The sequence below is a fragment of the Leptodactylus fuscus genome, chromosome 10 (genome assembly GCF_031893055.1).
Source record: "Leptodactylus fuscus isolate aLepFus1 chromosome 10, aLepFus1.hap2, whole genome shotgun sequence".
In the NCBI taxonomy this organism is placed as follows: Eukaryota; Metazoa; Chordata; class Amphibia; order Anura; family Leptodactylidae; genus Leptodactylus; species Leptodactylus fuscus.
In genome coordinates this window covers 37,897,674-37,917,812 of record NC_134274.1, presented here as the reverse complement: position 1 = coordinate 37,917,812, position 20,139 = coordinate 37,897,674, and the positions used below count along the sequence as shown (strand labels likewise).

General features: G+C 42.4%; 1 protein-coding gene across 2 annotated transcripts in view; it reads right to left on the bottom strand.

The window, feature by feature from the left end:
* Positions 1 to 15,551, bottom strand: part of ANXA11 (annexin A11) — a 28,562-nt gene extending 13,011 nt beyond the window's left edge. The window contains exons 1-4 of one of the 2 annotated variants that reach the window (XM_075257959.1): positions 15,443 to 15,551; positions 1,840 to 1,913; positions 1,183 to 1,277; positions 545 to 979 (exon numbers count right to left, since the gene is read on the bottom strand). In XM_075257959.1, coding sequence (XP_075114060.1) covers positions 545 to 979; positions 1,183 to 1,277; positions 1,840 to 1,891 — 582 coding nt within the window. In that variant the 5' untranslated portion in view covers positions 1,892 to 1,913; positions 15,443 to 15,551. The remainder of the gene's footprint in view (positions 1 to 544; positions 980 to 1,182; positions 1,278 to 1,839; positions 1,914 to 15,442) is intronic. The other variant, XM_075257960.1, reaches the window with a different exon arrangement.
* Positions 15,552 to 20,139: the final 4,588 nt, after the last annotated feature.

The following is a 20,139-nucleotide window of genomic DNA, read 5'->3' as shown; positions in this document are numbered from 1 at the left end:
TCGGGAGTTCCATTTCATATGGTTGTGGTCAGTCTGAGAAATAAAGTCGGACTCTCTACAGTAACATTGTTTCCGAGACAGAACAGGAGTGTGAACATGCTTTGAATGCAATAAATGGGCTCAACTGGGGAGTGGTCACATGGCATATTGGCATCTTGGGTCCTATGAACACAAGAACTTCTCTCCATTAGTTACATATTTAAGGGGATTTAGTGTTTCCTGTTTTTTGGGGGGGTTTTATTTGTAGATTGTGTGAGCCCCGCACACAGCTCACAATGTACATTTTTCCCTATCAGTAAGTCTTTGGAATATGGGATGGAAATCCATGCAAACACAGGGAGAACATACAAACTCCTTGCAGATGGTTTTTTGCCCTTGGCGGGATTTGAACACCAGGACTCCAGCGCTGCAAGGCTGCAGTGCTAACCACTGACCCACTGTGTGGCCCCAGGGGATTTAGTGTTTCCTTTGTCAAAGCACAACCACCTATAAGGGTAAGTTCAGACAGAGTATTTTGGACTGCAGGTCAGCATGTAAACATTACCTTTGCAGGAGGGATATTGGGTGTTCCCGATGATTGTGATGGATACTGTGGCATGGACGGATTTACTGCTGGAGCCTGAGGATAGCCTGGCATTGGTTGCTGGCCAGGAAATGTCATTGGAGGCTGTCCTGGTGCTGGCATGGGCGGCTGTCCTGGCATTGGTTGGTGCCCTGGCATTGGTTGCTGCCCTGGTAATGGCATTGGTGGCTGTCCTGGTGTTGGAAGGGGTTGTCCTGGAAGCTGTCCTGGGTATCCTGCATTAAATCCAGGCAATCCTGGTTGTGGTGCACCGCCAGGAGCAGGGTACATTCCATAACCAGGCATTTGATGTTGTTGCGGTGCCCCATATCCAGGTGCTTGTTGAGGTGGGTATGGGCCACTTGCTTGTGGATACATTCCTTGGGGAGGTCCTCCAAATGGGAAGCCTGATCCTGCCTGTGACAAATAGACAACATTCAATCAATACAGTGCATAATGCATGTCAACGACAAGTTCTGGCATCAAAGATGTGCCTATTTTAATAGGAATTAAGTCTGTTGATGTTTTTCCTATTTCAATAGGACACCTATGCAAGAGGTTTATGCAATTCCAGTCCTGATTAATTTCCCTTAATATTTTTAATTGGCTTCAGCACTCACCATATATTGCTGTGGATTGTACTCTTGAGAGAAGCCTGATTGCATATCCAGTCCAATGGGAGGTGGGTTGCTGGGGGCACCCCATGGGTTACCACCTGTACGGAAAAAAAAACAAAACTATAGTTTACAGATGCAAATATAACCTAGTTAGGCTCAGTTCAGACCTGCGCCCTTTCTCCGCTCAGGGATTTCTTTCCTCATTCCACTTTAAAAATGCGGAAATGAAATTTTCCACCCTTTTTGGGCAGAAACACGTCATACCCTATTATAGTCTAAGGGGTCTGTAGGTTTCCCTGGGTGACCTCTTTTTTAAGCAGATTGGTTTGCGTTTGTGGGGTCCCCAACGGAAACCGGAACGCAGGTGTGAACTAACCGTCAGTCTGCACGAAAATCAAACTTCAATTTTTATCAAAATGAAATATTGTATAAACGTCATGAGAAATAACACTTTTTCTGGCCATTGTATTCTGCATGTTTATCCCATTTATCACCTACATGTCCCATCTCTCATTTTCAGTGGTCTTAGAGATGGTGAGTGTAAACTGGCTGCTATGATGAAAACAAACACATTCCTTCCGCAGGCTACAAAAAGCTTGCTTTGTTTCTGATCTACCCCACAGTAGACATTATGTATACAAAAGGAAAGGTAATTCTTACCTGTAGGGACAGGAGGAAACCCACCCATTGGAGGATAACCGGGATAGCTCATCGTTCACACTGATTTTTTGCACCTGAAATAAAAGACTATATGTTAAAAATCAGTTTCACATTTTCATCTTAGTACAGCACATTGACTCTATGCCATATTATCTGCAATCCAATCCAAAGCTACAGGGTACAATTGGCAATAAATGCTTTCACTAGTCGTAGTGCCAACCAAATAGTGACCTGGTTCACACCAACGGATACCCGCCAGTTCAGACGTGGCGGACGTAGGACTTTCTCATTTATGCCTAGATAGTGTACATACTTAATGTAGATATTTCTTAAGAACAGGAACTGGTTACAGCAAAACACAGAATGATTATATGTGAAGAAGGCCAGGACCGCGCATGTTAGATAATCCATATGTCACAGTCTGACCTCATTCACCACACTGTCTACTGAGTAAGCTGTACATGAATATTATATATTATACTTTGGTGCCTCCAGGCAATGTGTACAGAGCAATAAAAGAAATTACAGAGTCCCTTTAATCAACCCTGTGAAGTGCCGCCTGGTAAATACCGCCAGGTGTTCTGGCTGGGCACAGGGAATTACTGGGCATCACATATTAAAACCATCCTGGTGAAACTCAAATACAGGCACCTTCTCAAGAGAGCACAGTATAATACCCATACTAATAGTACACAAAGGCATAGTATAATACCCATACTAATAGTACACAAGGGCACAGTATAATACCCATACTAATAATACACAAGGGCACAGTATAATACCCATACTAATAGTACACAAAGGCACAGTATAATACCCATAGTAATAGTACACAAGGGCACAGTATAATACCCATACTAATAGTACACAAGGGCATGGTATAATACCCATACTAATAGTACACAAGGGCACAGTATAATACCCATACTAATAGTACACAAGGGCACAGTATAATGTCCGTACTGATATACACGAGGGCACAATATAATGTCTGTACTGATATACATGAGGGCACAGTATAATGTCTGTACTGATATACATGAGGGCACAATATAATGTCTGTACTGATATACACGAGGGCACAATATAATGTCTGTACTGATATACATGAGGGCACAGTATAATGTCTGTACTGATATACACGAGGGCACAATATAATGTCTGTACTGATATACATGAGGGCACAGTATAATGTCTGTACTGATATACACGAGGGCACAGTATAATGTCCGTACTGATATACACGAGGGCAAAGTATAATGTCTGTACTGATATACACGAGGGCACAATATAATGTCTGTACTGATATACACGAGGGCACAGTATAATGTCCGTACTGATATACACGAGGGCACAGTATAATGTCTGTACTGATATACACGAGGGCACAATATAATGTCTGTACTGATATACATGAGGGCACAATATAATGTCTGTACTGATATACATGAGGGCACAGTATAATGTCTGTACTGATATACACGAGGGCACAGTATAATGTCCGTACTGATATACACGAGGGCAAAGTATAATGTCTGTACTGATATACACGAGGGCACAATATAATGTCTGTACTGATATACACGAGGGCACAGTATAATGTCCGTACTGATATACACGAGGGCACAGTATAATGTCCGTACTGATATACACGAGGGCACAGTATAATGTCTGTACTGATATACACGAGGGCACAATATAATGTCTGTACTGATATACACGAGGGCACAATATAATGTCTGTACTGATATACACGAGGGCACAGTATAATGTCTGTACTGATATACACGAGGGCACAATATAATGTCTGTACTTATATACACGAGGGCACAGTATAATGTCTGTACTGATATACACGAGGGCACAGTATAATGTCTGTACTGATATACACGAGGGCACAGTATAATGTCTGTACTGATATACACGAGGGCACAATATAATGTCTGTACTGATATACACGAGGGCAAAGTAAAATGTCCGTACTGATATACATGATGGCACAGTATAATGTCCGTACTAATATACACGAGGGCACAGTATAATGTCCGTACGGATATACACGAGAGCACAGTATAATTTCTGCACTGATATACATGAGCGCACAGTATAATGTCCTTACTAATAGTACACAAGGGCACAGTATAATGTCCATACTGATATACATGAGGGCACAGTATAATGTCCCTACTGATATACGTGAGGGTACAGTATGTCTATACTAATAGTACACAAGGGCACAGTATAATGTCTGTACTAATATACACGAGGGCACAGTATAATGTCTATACTGATATACATGAGCGCACAGTATATAGGAAGCAGATTATGAAAGTTACATATCTGTTTCCTCCCTTTTACCATCACCTAATGTGCACACACTTACAAGCTATGAGGTGGCATAAAGCCTGCTATGTACCTGCTACACAGTGAACAGTTATGTATCTACCAAGGGAACCCTGTGAAGTAGCATTTACCTAGTCCAGTGCTGCCCGGGCTCAGCTGTAACTACATTGCAGCTTCCTGGATTTGTTTTTAACAACGCACATGACACATAGAGAAGGGCGTTCTCCGCACACAGCTCAGCTCTCAGCTAGGCCTGAAGCCTGGAGCCTAATTCACTCAGGGAGTGTTTGCTATGAAAATAGCTGCAGCAGCTGCCAGACAGCGTATGCTACACCCACACAAACCCTTCAGGACAGCCGGCCTAGTAACTAGCACTCAGCTTCATGCCATGCTTCAGGCCACAAGTTGTAGTTTATTACACTAGAACTAGCACTAAGGTATTCCCAAATAGCCATGCTACCTGTGTAAAGTGAAATATTGAGTAGTACCATGTTAGCCAGGAAAAAAAACACACACACACAAACAATTTTTGTGTCAAAAAAGCAAAAAGTAACCAAATAAAATAACTTGGTTTGCAAAAAAAGGTATCCTAAGTACAATAATGTTGCCTTTATTTGATACAAAAGTATTATATATTGCATAAAGGTGGCCATGAATGGTCGGGTCCTTATATAGAGGAGGAGGAAGGGTCAATTGCTTGTATAATACCTTAGAATTTATTAACACAGGTCACCAACATTTCCTGTATCTGAAATGTAATGAGTCAACCTAGCAAAAGAGGATATTGCAGAATATAGAGTGTCCATGTCCATTGTCTTTAAGACAATATTCACAAATATGTAACATGTGTGAGAAAGTGAAAGGTGTGGTCTGGGAGAACAGGTATGTTCCAGCCAGGCAGCTAAAGGGTGTTTGGTAAAGACGCACACCAGGGGGGTCAGCTGTGTAATTATGGCTTGATATAGTCTGTGTGTCAGGATTAGGAGAGTGGCACCATACTGACAGAGCTGAGAGGGCCTGTGTGAACTGAACCTACAAACCAGGTACTGTGCCACTGTTTGATGTTACCATAATGAGAGTCTGGAAGCCAGGCTCCTGTATAGTCAAGGAACAGTTTCTGTTATAGTTAGTTCTCAGCCTAGAAGGCTTTTGTTTTGTTTGCTTATGCTGTTGCAAAGGCAGTTCATGCACCTCAAGTGAAATAAACGCTGAACTTGTGTGCAACCCAGTCTGTGACCCTGTTTCCTGCACTGCTACCAAGCATCTACCTCAGCGGTTCCCCACACATGCTAAAGCACCACATTGTGGATTTCAAGGCTACTTAGTTGCATTGATTTTTCCATTCATTAACAATCTAACCCTTCAATTTCTAAGACCTGCCTTGCATACAAGCTAAGGAGTGAATTGAAATTGAAGGGCGAGTATCTGAACAGTTTTGACACACAATTTATCTACACCAGGTTTTTGCCGTTGTGTTCTTTTAACTGTTATGCAGCATATGGACACCAGCGGTTTGCTTTAAAAACCCATTCAAATGAACAGGTTTTAAAACTGACCGTCGGCAAGCCAAGCATTAGTTTCTCTGGGGATTTGGATGGAAACCCCTGGGTGGACAGCAGACACTAGAATGAGCGTCGCATCACAAAGTATGAGGTCATCTAAATCCTCCAACAATGGTATCTATGTGAAATGCTACTACAACTATAAGGCCCACCTGATGGACTAGAAAAACAAGAAACTGACGATGACCTCAGAAGCTTCACAAATACGTCTTAGGACAGGTTCGCCTGCTCTCTGCTTTGTGGGTTTCCATCTTCTGCTGACAGGAGATGGAAACCCAGCAGTCAGTGTCCGCCCGTGAGCGTCTTCTGGTCTCTGCGGCGAAAGGGTTTTTTTTTTTTTTACCGTGCATGTCCGACTTTGTGTCCAGTTAAAAAAAACCGGTGCGCAGCGGAGGGCAGAAGATGCTCACGGGCGGACGCTTTGCAAACTCATGCAAATGAACGGGTTTGTAAACTGACTGCCGGTTACGTCTCCTGTCCAGTTTCTCGGGCAGAAGACAGAAACCTGAAAGTGGATATCAGGCGCAGGTGTGAATCCGCCCTTAACTGATTCGACAACTGCAGTATTTATGTTGACTTCTAAATATAAAGTTTTATTTCACTTTTGTATCTATCGGTACCTGAGTAACATGGAGATTGGGAACGTCCTTAACATATAACGTTTCCGTCGTGGTTCTGTTCTATTCTCTGTTTCAGTAGTAAGAATAGCGTGGCATGTTGTATTTTTTCCTGGCCAATATGATGGAACTTCCAAGAAGAGCTCCGATCAAAGCTTTATACCTCTGCCTGCCTAGGTTATATAATATTATATAAAATATATGTTCAATCTATGTTAAATACAGATGGCACATTTCATATATCTTGTTTGGTTATTTAGGTGTCGCTGTTTGACAATATACTATTGCAATGTTGTTGGTTCCCTCGAATAAACGTCATGGAATCAGGTATAAATATTATGGATAATGAAATAAACCACAGCTACATACAATATACTACAAGCAGCTGCTATGACACTTCTCTCCGTTTGTAGAAAGGAAATCTTTCTTAACACAAAGTGACTTCAGCAAGACTATCACAGCCTCAGCAGGGACACAGCGGCAATCCAATAAGTTGTAACCCAAAGCTGTGAATATCTTATGTCTGTCATTTTTTTCTTGACTTAATTCATTCCTACACATGATATATACTTGTTTAACATATAGCTATATGTACAATTGAATGTTTTTTAGAATTATCGGAGGTTCTCCAAAATTATTCTCCTCAGTGAAATTCAAGGTAGAGGGCAGAGAAATTTCTGTCCAATTTGATTGAGTCGGCATCTGATTTATTCAGTCTGAATGAATTTGGCCAAATCCAAAATACCTTGAAGTGTTTTGTATGACACTCTGAGGTCTCCTGCGACCATATCCAACTTCTTTTAAGCTCTTTAGCATGAAGACAGAACTAAGATTCCATTGAGTCATCAGTGACTCACACCTATAGTCTTAGATCAATGGGAATGCATTATGGGGAAGCCGGCCAGGGCACCACCTGAAGTCATGTGATCCTTCTTCTCTGTCTTATTCTGATCAGTAAAATGAGTGCCATTTTGAGTGATTCATGTAGGGAAATCCCAAATTTTTTCACATTTGCCAAACCTTGAAACTTTAGCCAAATTTGTAAAGAATTCAGTTCCTTCAGAATCTAATGCTAGGACACTGTAGGTAACGCAGTTCCTTAAAAATATTTGTTTGTGTATCCTTCATATCCTATTGACTACCCGATGGTACATAACATAGGACCCGACGAGCAACACCACATTACATAATGTATACTTTCCTAATATACAGCATTTTACACCTTCACCTAACCACTACAGCACCTTCTACATTAACTACATAGGCGCTGCCTATATTAACATTATGTCATAGGTGCAATATAAATAAAGTTTACAGACACTCACCTTTAATGATTCCAATGGGTACTGGTGGTTCCCATTTATGTAATATTTCCTATTACAGTATATACATTGTTTTAATAATAAATATTAATCCTAAGGAGCTCGTGGTGGGCTCACCCATAAGATGTCTGCCTTCATTCACAGACATGTATGCCTGGACAGGAAAAGCTGGAATTACTGGTATTTCCCTGAACGTGGCTGGAAGCCAAACACATTTTATGTTCAGGACTTATTGAATAGAATCTGTCAGACCAGAATATCCACATAATGTATGTAGACAAAGGTTATCTCATATAGACTAGTAGAATACCTGCGCTTCACTCGCGGAAAATATGTTAAACTATTGGTTATGCTGAAGTTAAATTTTCAGTATCACACTAAAATTGACATTTTGAGAGCACTACAGTAAATCTTTTTCCACTTTAAATTTTTATTTTGACATTTTACTAATTTGTCGTAACATTGATGTGAACAACTTTTTTTTTTTTTCATTTCAACATTTTTATTGATTTTATATATATTCAATACATATTATGTAGTATAAACTATTACAACTATTATTAAAATTTATGCACCTTAGGGCTCGTTCACATCTGCACCCGTACTCCGTTCTGCAGGTTTCCGTTTCGTGTACAAAACAAGGGCAGGAGACGGAAATCTGCTGGCATGTTTCAAGCCCATTCATCTGAATGTAGCGGCAGTAGCGGCTGCCACAGGGCTCGGGACATTCGGGGGCCCGGCGACAGCTTCTACCACTTTTTTTTTTTTTTTTTTTTTTTTTTTTTTTCTTTGATAGGCCGTTACTGGCTGGAGTTACTCCAGATGGTAACAGGCCCTATTTACATACCGATCCTGGCAGCAGCCACTATGAGGTATAATAATATGTGCAGGGGCCACTATGGGGTATAATACTGTGTATAGGGGCCACTATGGGGTATAATAGTATGCGCAGGAATGCTGACGGGTCGTCAGGGTCTTTAGAGTCGCGGGGGGGGGGGAGGGGGGGCATGTCATAAGTTCGCCACGGAGCCCTGCCATTCCTGGTTATGCCACTGATTTACACCCAATTAACAACATAGTGCAAGCCCCCCCCCCCCCCGTGTAATTTATAAGTAGTTCATTGACAAAAGAGTAAAATTGGTTTCCAGTTACATAACTAGCTATTGTAGGGCTTCAGTGATGAAAGCTCCCTGTATAGTAAGCAATAATGACAATCTTACTATGAAGTAGTTTTCGCCTGACCAATATTGCTGCTCAGTAAGGCTGCTTGCACACTACAGTAACATTACAGTCTACAGGCCGTGGATTCTACATCTCCATAGACTTCTATAGAGCCTGCAAAATTCACAGCTTTGTGCCCATAGAAGTCTATGGAACTGCCAAATCCATGGCCCGGAGGCCTGTGAAAAATACTGCAGTGTGCACGGAAACGCCGGTGGCTTTACCGTAGATATAATTGTAAACAGTTTTCCTCCGCGGACTTTCTTCATGAACTTTCTGTTCAAAGCTCTGCAGGAAGAACCGTGATGCGTTCACTCCCGTTGGATCTTAGCCTAAGGGTACATTCACATGGAGAAAAATAGAACCCATTGAAGTAAATGGGAGGCTTTTTTTTCAGTGCTGAATCTGACGCGGATTCCACACCCAATTCAGCGCCATTTTCCTCTGTGTAAATGTACCCTTAGAGTTTCCCATAGGAATAGTGGCATCAATAACATTGGGCATGAAGATTCTTAATGCACAATTTTGTGCTGTTACACTTTTTTTTTTTTTTTTATGCAGACTGTGAGCCCCATATAGGGAATCACAATGTACCTTTTTTTTTTTTTTTTTTTTTTTTTCCCCCTATCAGTATGTTTTTGTACAATTGAAGGAAATACACACAAACACGAGGAGAACATACAAACTCCTTGCAGATGTTGTTCCTGGTGGGATTTGAACCCAGGACTCCAGCGCTGCAAGGCTAACCACTGAGCCACCGTGTTGCCCCTTCTGTTACATATTTTTGGTTGGTCAAGGTTCCGAAGCAAAATTATTGTGGCTCCTATTTATAAAGTGAGTGTATGCGGTGGCATTCTAGGAAGCTCCAAAGAATTCAGGAACTCCAATGGATACATTATGGCTTGTTCACTCTCCATGAGTGAATTGATGGACATGTATGTGGTTGCTGACCAGGCAGCCCCATTGTATATGTCATATACGGCCATTTTCAGACTGTTCATCCTTTTGTTCAGATGTTTCCATATTCCTTTGCTTCAGCCTGCCGCATCCAGTTCTTCTGAAGACAACATTCCCATTGCTCTGATGTCTCAGCTGCCTTAGGGCCTGTTCACACGGCTTAAACGCGCGTTTCTTTTGGCAAAATACACGTGTAAAAATAAGACTCCCATTGACTTCAATGACCTTTTTTTACACGCGTAAAAAAAAAAGTCAAAATACACGTGTAAAATGTAATTAAAGTCAATGGGAGTCTTATTTTTACATGTGTATTTTTTACACGTGTATTTTGCCAAAATACACGCGCGTTTACTCCGTGTGAACGGGCCTGACACTGATAATAGATGAATAAGATGAAGAGTAAGTACAGAGCGGCCATCACACAGTATTACTATGTCCTGAAAGAGCCGCCTCACAGGCAGACTTGTGGAGTTGCCCATAGCAACCAATAAGAGCTCAGCTTTCACTTTACCTCAGCAGCTTCAGTGATGAAACCTCCCTGTATAGTACAGGTTTCACATTTCCCCATTATATAGGGCCTAACTTCGGGGGCCCAAATTTCATGATTGGGGGGGGGAACGCTAGAAAGATGTAATGTGTGCAGTATTCTGCTCCTGTGCGTGGAGAGGGGGCGTGCCAAATTTCACCCAAATCGGGCGAGAACTGTGGATTTGTATAAAGCAGACTACTACAGGGTTTGAGTTTCATATACATTTAACTCTTTACGCTAGGCGGATTTATCCAAATTCTACTACATTTTCAAACTAATCTGAACCCACTTCACAGCTTTGAGTCAGTCATAATGGGTAATATGAAGATAAGCCTTGTACTTCTCCTTCCCGATGGATCCACAACTAAAAAGCAGCATCAAAAATGCAAAGGCATTTTTCAAAAAATTGCTGTGTGTGAACTCGCCCATAAGAGCAGCGCCGCACCTCCCATGAGGCGACCTGAAGCGAGTGCTTCAGGCGGCGCTATGCCAGGGCCTCAGGGAGGGCGGTATTTTTTCTTACCTAAGCCAGTCCAGGACAAGCTGTCCTGGACTGGCTTAGCACGGAGCGGTGGTTTGGGGAGGCCACTGGAGCAGCGCTGCTCCGGCAGCCTCCCCTCACGCTCAGGCAGAGAGCAGGTCTTCTCCGTGCCTGCTCTCTGCCTGCGAACGGTGCTAAGACAAGCCCCCTTTGCTAAGCCCCGTCCCCTTCGCTAAGCCCCGCCTCATCCGCTCCACCACAGGGGGGGGGGGCGGCTTTCTGTCGTTCGCTTCGGGCGGCGAAAGGGGCAGGTTCACCCCTGCATAAGAGTGCATATAAATTATATACAAGTTTTCAGGTATCCATTGAAAGCTGCAGAATCTCCAATGAAGAAATACATGGGCATGTTACCTTGCTGCTTCGTATGGCACTAAGGCTCCATTCACACTGGCAGAAATAGGAAGTCTAATGGCTCTTGGTTACTTACATGTGTTGAAAATTGTAATGGAGTTCTGGTGAACACTATTGGACAACAATGCTTAGCTGTCATACAATAATTGTTGCCTCATTAATGCAACAAAAGAAACAAGTGTCTTATTATTACAGGGGGCTATGAATGGGAAAGAATTATAAACCCATGTCAATGGCAGGCCGGACCACATTTGTCACTATGTCACCAGGACACTATATACTAATTTCCTCTGGATGGGAACAAGACACTCACTTCTCTATGTGGCTAGAAGACCCAATCTCTGAAAATATCTATATTCTTTCGGATACTTCCTGCTACTTCATTCTCCTTGTCACAACACGCAACTGTCAGCTACGTCCTACCCGCAACCATACATGACAAGGAAACCACAGATAAGACCGTCAGTGCAGAACTCACAGGCCTGATCATATACTCTAACCTTCTTCCTCCAATCTATTAGCATACAGTACAACCTTTGTTCCAATTCCATGTTTAATCCACTTGTAAAGCCTGGCTTAGTTACTTTTAGTCTTACAGTAGAGGGATCAAACATTATAAGCCATTTCCTTATGATCTACAGAGGTTCTACAATGTCCATATAGACAGTGAGCCCCTTTATGGACAGGGGCTGTGAGTAATGACAATCTGTGTACAATGCTACGGAATATGTTGGTGTTAAATGAACAGATTGAAAATTGCCATAAGGGCCCCTTCACACGGAGTAAACGCGCGTGTATTTTGGCAAAATACACGTGTAAAAATCAGACTCCCATTGACTTCAATGGCCTTTTTTTTTTTTTTTTTTTTTTACATGTGTAAAAAATACACGTGTAAAATGTCATTGAAGTCAATGTGAGTCTTATTTTTACATGTGTATTTTGCCAAAATACACACACGTTTACTCCGTGTGAAGGGGCCCTAAGACAATGACATTTTGCCCTCGTTATTCCAATCAAGATCACAACTAGGAACATATATGACATGCCTAAAGTTAGCCATACATATGAAATACCAATTATTGCAAAAAAACCTCTGGCAGCAGCTTATCTCCTGGAGAATAAAAGCATCCGTAATGTTAAAATCTAAACCTTTTACACCTGCCATTGTGGGAGTACAGGTAGGCCAGCTACACATTAGATGCTGATTCAGCAGGTTTCGCTGACATGCATTTAATACGTATGGAAACCATTGGTTGTACCTCTCCATGTATGTGCCAGAAGCTATGTGGCCTTTGTGGTCACCTGTTCAGCAACTGTGAGTGACTACGGCTGGCCAAATTCAAAGACTAAGTGCTAGCAATGAAGGTTCCACAGCACACAAGAAGAGTTGGTATCAGAGCTGGCCATGGTCCGTGTACTATCCGTGTATTTCAGGGATAGCACACTGACCCATTCTTTTCTATGGGCCCGTACGAATGGCCGTGAATTACACGGTCCACGGCGCAGACTGAAAGTCCGGGCAGCAAAATATAGAACAGGACCTATTCCTATTTTGCAGCCCTATTTATTTAATGAAAGGAGCCACGGAAGCACAGCCTGTACATAGGCAGCATACAGGTAACATCCCCATATCCTCCATGTGCCGCGCGTGCTTTTAACTCACAACAGGCCGGTTGCAGCACAGTTGCCTGCAATCGGCCTTAAGCAAGGTAAGTGGAATTCTTTTCCTGTAGTCATCGCCTGTGATGTCATCTCTCAGGCAGGACTCCACTGTGGCCACCTCTAACTAGCTAAAATGTTGCATAAAACTATTCTAAGCCATTTCCAGCATTATCTTGTATAATCTGAAGTGGCAGTGATAGTGTTAACAGTTGCGTCTTGTACCGTCAATACACTCTGCAGTATGCAACTCCATACCTGCCATAACTGGAACCCACCAACTCATTCAGCTACATTCAGTGACCTGGCCAGACAGCCGCAGGAAAATAGCCGTCACCAGCTAGAATAATGCTTACTCTGTCAGGCCCCGGCCGCACGACTATATTTAAAAGATTGCAGGGGAAAAAAGTAACATCAAAAACATTAACATTTGGCTCAAATAGGAATTTCCTCCCGCTCAGGAAAAGCCTCCTCTGATGTCACAATGCCACCATTTTATGCTCCTAGCCCTGGAAACACACTATTTGCATTAGGAGCAATAAACAGAGCTGTAAAGAAAGCCGCCCGCATGTTTAACCTATGCACCGCCAGCTATTATTGCGTTATGATGGTAGGAAAACTCTGTACAAGGTTTTTCTTCAGATTATACATGGGCAGTTCCTGTTGTAATTTCAACCGACCAGGTAACATAAAGGTGGTGGAAGGATTCTATTCTATCTACAGTGCTTGATCATGTCATCAATGTTCCAGAATGCAAGCATGATCGCCAGTGCATATACACACGCCAGTTATATATCTGCTCCCAATATTGGTCCAATGTAATAGGGGCTTATGTCTCTTATGGGAAATGCTGTTATGGGAACAGAACTAATCGATAATAGAGGATCAGTGTCTCCACTATGGTCCTGCAAAATCACCAGCAGAATACTGAATTGCAAAAAGAAGTTGAGACGTTGCGTACGGACTCTTGGACCGACAGTCCATTACAGTTGTCACACGCCCATTATTCATGTTTCTGTGAATATAGCCTTAGAGTAATAATCACCTTACCGCCCCCCCCCCCCCCCAGCTCCCAATATGATGCTTTCCAGTTCCCACACACAGGCCTCTGCTCTTTTGGCCCTAGAGGTGTCATACTAACCTGTGACCCCTGTTACCAGTCAATGACTGCAGTGGTGATCTCGGTGGGTTTGACACATCATCTGTGAACATGACCATGTCAACAGGTCATTGCTGAATAGAGATGAGCGAGTAGTATTTGATCGAATACCTCCCCTGCATAGTTATTGGTGTAAGCGGTCGAATACCACATGGTACACGCAGTAACAATTCGATTCCCCTCCCACCTTCCCTGGCGCTTTTTTACACCAATAACTGTGCAGGGGAGGTATTCGATCGCATACTACTCGCTCAGCTCTATTGCTGAACCAAGAAGAGCTCAAACCCAGAGAGTCCAGGAAATGTTGAAACAGGAACAGTGGATTATTATAATTTTTTTTAACTCTGTTTTGCTTTGTTTTTTTTGGATACAACCTAATGAACTAGCCTTGCCTAAATTCCAGTAATACTTCTATTACTGGAATCAATCCATTTAGGAGCAAGAGTGTGCCAGTAGTAGAGCAAGATAGTAGCAAAGACACGCCTGCACCGCCGTCCTGCAACTTTATCAGTAGAACACAGAACACTATCCCAGCATAGATGATATAAGTCATGTATAGGAAATGTTTACCCAATATGTAGACTTGCGCTTGAAGAGGTATAGATACGGGGTATACAACTTATACAGCATGTTCTTCACTTAACACATTTTGACATGTTACAAACACAAGTGCCAACAATTACAGTTTGTACAGCCTATAGCCTTAAGGATACTACGCCTAACACTCTCACATTATGTCCCTAATCCTAAATGTATAGGGGTGTGTGCAAAGTAAAAGAGCAGATGTATCTATTTGCTGATACGATGTGACAACCAGATGCCTTGGGGAGTGGGTGAGTGAAAGTGTCACAGAGGGAGATTGAGAGTGTCACCTGCTAAAGTCTGGGTGTGAGTACAGATATAGCGGGGGGAGATGGCCTATCTCTGGAGCCGGGACACTTTGCTTTCTATATCTCAGCTCTAAAGAGTTCTGGGGGCAATTTTGAAGGGTTATATTTATATATGGACAATAATCTCCCTTTATTTGTGCCTGTTACCCACAACCTAATGCCCACAACAGTCCCCCGAGGTTACAATTGTGTTTGGATTCCTCATTTAGAGGTAATGCAAGTGTTACAATAGAATACTCTAACAATTTCGGACCGGTTCATGGCATGGTGGCTGTTCACCGCCTATGGCCTGAGCATAGAGAGCTGCTGGGTTTCTACAAGAGTCGCCCTGATGGGCATGGACAACATGACGTCCAGGGCAAGTAGTGATAAGGATATTAGTGGCCAATGTTTGTGAGCCAAGATAGAGTACACATACCTGCAAATAATAACAGGTTAACAAATAGACCTACCTACAGATAATCGGTGCAGGCAGCAGGGCTGTGTTTCTTCTGAGCAGCTTCTCCGACAGTCTCCAACAAGCTCTCTGCAGTAGGAAGTCTGTCAGAGGAGGAGGCAGGATCCCGCCCAAGAGAGCAAACACTGAGGCATGTACAACATGACACACACTCATGTGAGGACAGATCCCACCACCCATGGAAACACTGAGGAAGGTGGAGTTACACCTTAACTACAGGCAGCAGACACAGGAAGGAGTACAGTACATTACTTATTATCAAGGAGCAAGAGCTAGAGCTGGCAGGCGGCCACCTTATACTGATTTATATAAGTAACTAGGCTTTCCTAAGGGTTAATAGACTCGGAGTCTCTGATCTTAGTCACAGATGGGGACAGGGCATATGCCAATGCCACCATATGCAGCAAATTCAGACCTTGGAAAATGTACAATTATTTTGGCTTCTTTTATACACAAGAATGCAATGAATTTACGTATGCAATGAATTTTTATGTTGACGGAAGTCTCACCGTGATGGTGCATCACAAAAGGGAGAACAAAGGTTCCTATATTTACGCTTCAACTGTCCCTGAAACCCCAGAATAATTCCCACCCTAGGATCGTGTGGCATCTGTAGAGCCAGCGCTGCATTAGTGCTACCTTTGTCACTACAGGGAAGTCATGTCGTTTTTTTTTTTTTTTTTTTTTTTAACCTGTTCTGCCACTGCGGACAGTTATTTGTTGATATAGCGAGTGAACATTTATGTAACTATAGATGTCAGGAAGTCCTGTGATGAGTGGTGCGTTACTGTACCAGGAAACTCGTAGGGACATATAGGGTCATACTAGGTTTAGTTTGATACTTCCCTTGTAAGGGTGCATTCACACGGAGTAACGTGCCATGTGAACTGCGGACACCGTGGCTGAGTCTGTCGTGGAATCCACGGCAGGATAGGTCATCTTGCTGCTTTTTTCCGCTACTAGCTATCAGAAAAAAGAAGCGAGCGGCTCCCATTGAAGTCAATGGGAGCCGTTTTGGCAGGCGGATTTTGAGGTGTAGTCCGCGTCAAAATCCACTGCCAAAAAACTCTTTTGTAGATCCCTAAGGGTATGCTCACACAATGTACAAAATCTACAAAACTTTAACAAGACCACATCCTTACTGTTAGTGTTTAGCTAGAACATCATGTGACCGCAGAGCCAGGAATAACCCTGACGTATAATAGAATTTTATACAGAAAATATGTGACAAGTTTGGTTTCATTAACCCTGTCTCACATCTGCGCCAGAGTCTCCGTTGGAGACTTCACTTCAGAAACTGGGAAAATCTTTGGAAAGAAAAGTCCTGCACGAAGGACTTTTCTCACCGCCAGTTTCCGTTTTCAACAGCGGTCCATCTCTCCATCATTCAGGTCTCCTGTCAGACCCGAACAACGGAGAGACTGGCGCAGATGTGAACCTAGCCTTAGCCACATTGTAAAAGTATGGCGCTTCACTGTATTAACTGTGCCTTGTAAGTCGCTGCTGGGTTCCAGCTTTTGCTGCCAAAAGCAGAGATTCCAGAATTATAACCCCTTAGATGCTGTGATCACTATTGGTCATGAAAACTAAGTAGCAAGAGGAGTGGGAGCCTTTTCTCTCACTGCCTCAGTCCCCAAGGAACAAGACTGCAGGGTTCAGATTGCCATTGGTGGTTAGGAGGGCTAACAAAATACAAATTTGTATCTTTCAGATATAGGACATAATAGACATCTAGTTGCACATTTTACATGGCAGTACAGTGATACAGTATAGGTAAATGAAGTGAGCACACATTCAAGTTCACTTGAGTCTGATTTTTATTTTATTTTTTTTGTGTTGTTCCTATACACACAATAAATAAACACGTTTATAACAAAACATATAATTGCGATAAATTTCTGGAAGAAATATTGCATTTTCTGAAAAATTTTAGGGGTGCCAACATGACTCTATAACAAAGGGAAGTGCTTTATCCATTTGTGACAGAGCACCAGTAGCGTGTATCACCAGTCGGTCATATAAGCCACTAGGCAGAGTAATGGTCGTTGAGAGAGAACCAAACTATTTTGATGTAATATTTAAGTATGTGTGCCTCTCTATGGAGCAGAGCTCATTCAATACAACTGATGTTCAGCAGATCATTGAGTCAGTGTCTTTGTGCACCTGTCACATTTATATTAATGTACCGTTACCTAGCTAAATTCCAAATTTGCCTATGATAAAGTTTGTTCTGTAACTTTACAATTAGGGTTGAGGGATCGGAAAAGATCAGATTCCAATCGGCGATCGAGTAAATTTCATGATCGTGATCGGAATTCCGATCCCGATCTTTTCCGGCGGGATCGAGGCTGGAGGTTATCTCAAGATCGGCTCAACCCTATTCATGTATATATCATTAATAGGGTTGAGCGATCGGGAAAGATCGGATCCTGATCGGCGATCAAGCAAATTTCACGGTCGGGTTCAGCTGGAAAATGATCGGAAATCGGATTTTAAAATCGATCCTTTGATATCTCAAGATCCAACAGCCACCCTCAACTCCTCCTCCCCACCCTTCCCAAACCCGGATCCCTAACCCCTCTCCCCCCACAAACTCCCCTGGTGTGACAACTCCTCTCCCACAGATGATTGACGCGCCATACTTACCCAAGCTTGGACATGCTGCCATTGCTAGTCAGATTTGCCTTTTGGGATGCCTGGTGCAACAAACAAAAATGTCAGGAAATTTTTTTTCTTCAAGAAGAAGGTTTGATTAAAAATAGAGTAGACCAAACGAAGATTGGGGACCTCGGGATCCTACGTAACTGCCTTCATAGATGCTAAATGCATTAATGACAACGGCTCTGCCATTAAGAACTACCATCGGACCTTGTAGTGGTGGACAATAACAAGACCTTTTGTATAGTAGGGTCAGTATTTTTCCTTTCATCTGGTCTAGGTTATGAATTTATTTTAGGATGTTCCACTCAAATATATGATTGAGCTGTTGACTATCACATTATTTATTTACACCACCCTTGGTGACTCTAAGTCCCTTTAATTGGACGACTTTGATCTGGGGTCTGAACGCGCTTGAGGGTCTGATATGGGGTTTGTGTGTGTTTAGGGGTCTGGTCTGGTTTTTCCCACAAACAAATAACAATAAATCAGACAGTCTGTAAAATGTTAACAAGAGAACACACTTTACTGTTATTATTGAGCTTGGAGCGTCACATGACTGCAGACCCCAGTAAGTGGAGGTGAATATTTATTTTTGGATTTGATCACAATGTACTTCTTTTTTTTTTTTTTTTTTTTTTCTCTTATCAGTATGTCTTTGTAGAATGGGAGGAAATCCGCACAAACATGAGGAGAACATACAAAGTCCTTGCAGATGTTGTTCCTGGCGGGATTCAAACCCAGGACTCCAGCATTGCAAGGCTGCAGTGCTAACCACTGAGCCACCATGTTGCCCCCTGAATTAATGTTTTTGACATAGTTTTTATGGGTAAAACACATATATATTAGGGCTGCATGGTGGCTTTAGCTGTAACTCTTGTCATTTGACCAAAGATCACTAGGTCGCTTTGCATCTTCTTCACTAATGTTAATGTTTGTTTTTGTTTTTTTTTTATGCAGTTTTTACTGCACCATGTGAATACATGAAACAGATTTTTCCAGTTCAAAACTCACAGATCTATTCTGTTGAAGCCGTTGATTGGCCTCAGGAAGAGACCTATGATGTCACAGAAAGTGACTTCTCAAGCCCTTCGCTGAGGCCACCGATTGGTCTTCGCGGTCACGTGTGGCTGGGACTTACACCTATGTCAACACTAACCTGAGAAGACCGGACCGCGCTGGGAGGCATTGGACATCAGGGAAATGTGAGTGAGGTTTTTTTTTTTTGTTTTGTTGTTTTTTTTTCCACTGTCCCTGGTCTATTTAAATAAAAAAAAAAAAATGTAATGTCCAGTTTTGTGAGGACACATCAGGCTGCTCGCCTTCCCCTGCGGCCTGCCCACAGACTGCAGCCAAGCAATCGGAGCCCAGCTAAAAGACCTGTGATGATGTCCTCTCAGGTCCTGCAGCGGAGGCAGAGAGAACGTTCTCCGGTCGCGGGATTCTGGGTGAGTGTGGGACCTAAGAAGTAGCCTACCTTTCCTTAATAGTGAATATCTAGGTATGTGTGAAATTTCGCCTAAATCCGTTCAGCCGTTTGGCTGTGATTGAGGAACAAACATCCAAACACACAAACTTTCACATTGTAGGATAGGATTAGTAAATAGCACAATAGCGCTTCTCAGTGGTCAATACAGGTACTGCAGATATTTTCATATATGTATTTAAAAAGTTAAGCTCTTCAGCCAATTTTCCAGATCAAACCATACATCACATTGCTTTCACTTGACATGGAGTTGGCTTTGTGTACAGGAGAGAATGACACCACTCCCTTGGAACATCAAAGCAGCATTATTCTGTCCACACGTCACTTATGTAATACAGAAGCGAATACATGGACCTGTTATCTTTCGGGAGATTTGGTAAGTAACACGTTCCAGAATTCAGAAATATATTTACAAATAAAACAAAACAAAACAAAAAAAACAAGAAACAAAAAACACTTAAGACCTTCTGTTTTAGAAGCATAAGCCCTAACACACACCAAATTCCAAAATCTCTCTCAGCAATAATGCCACTGGCATGGTATTGTCC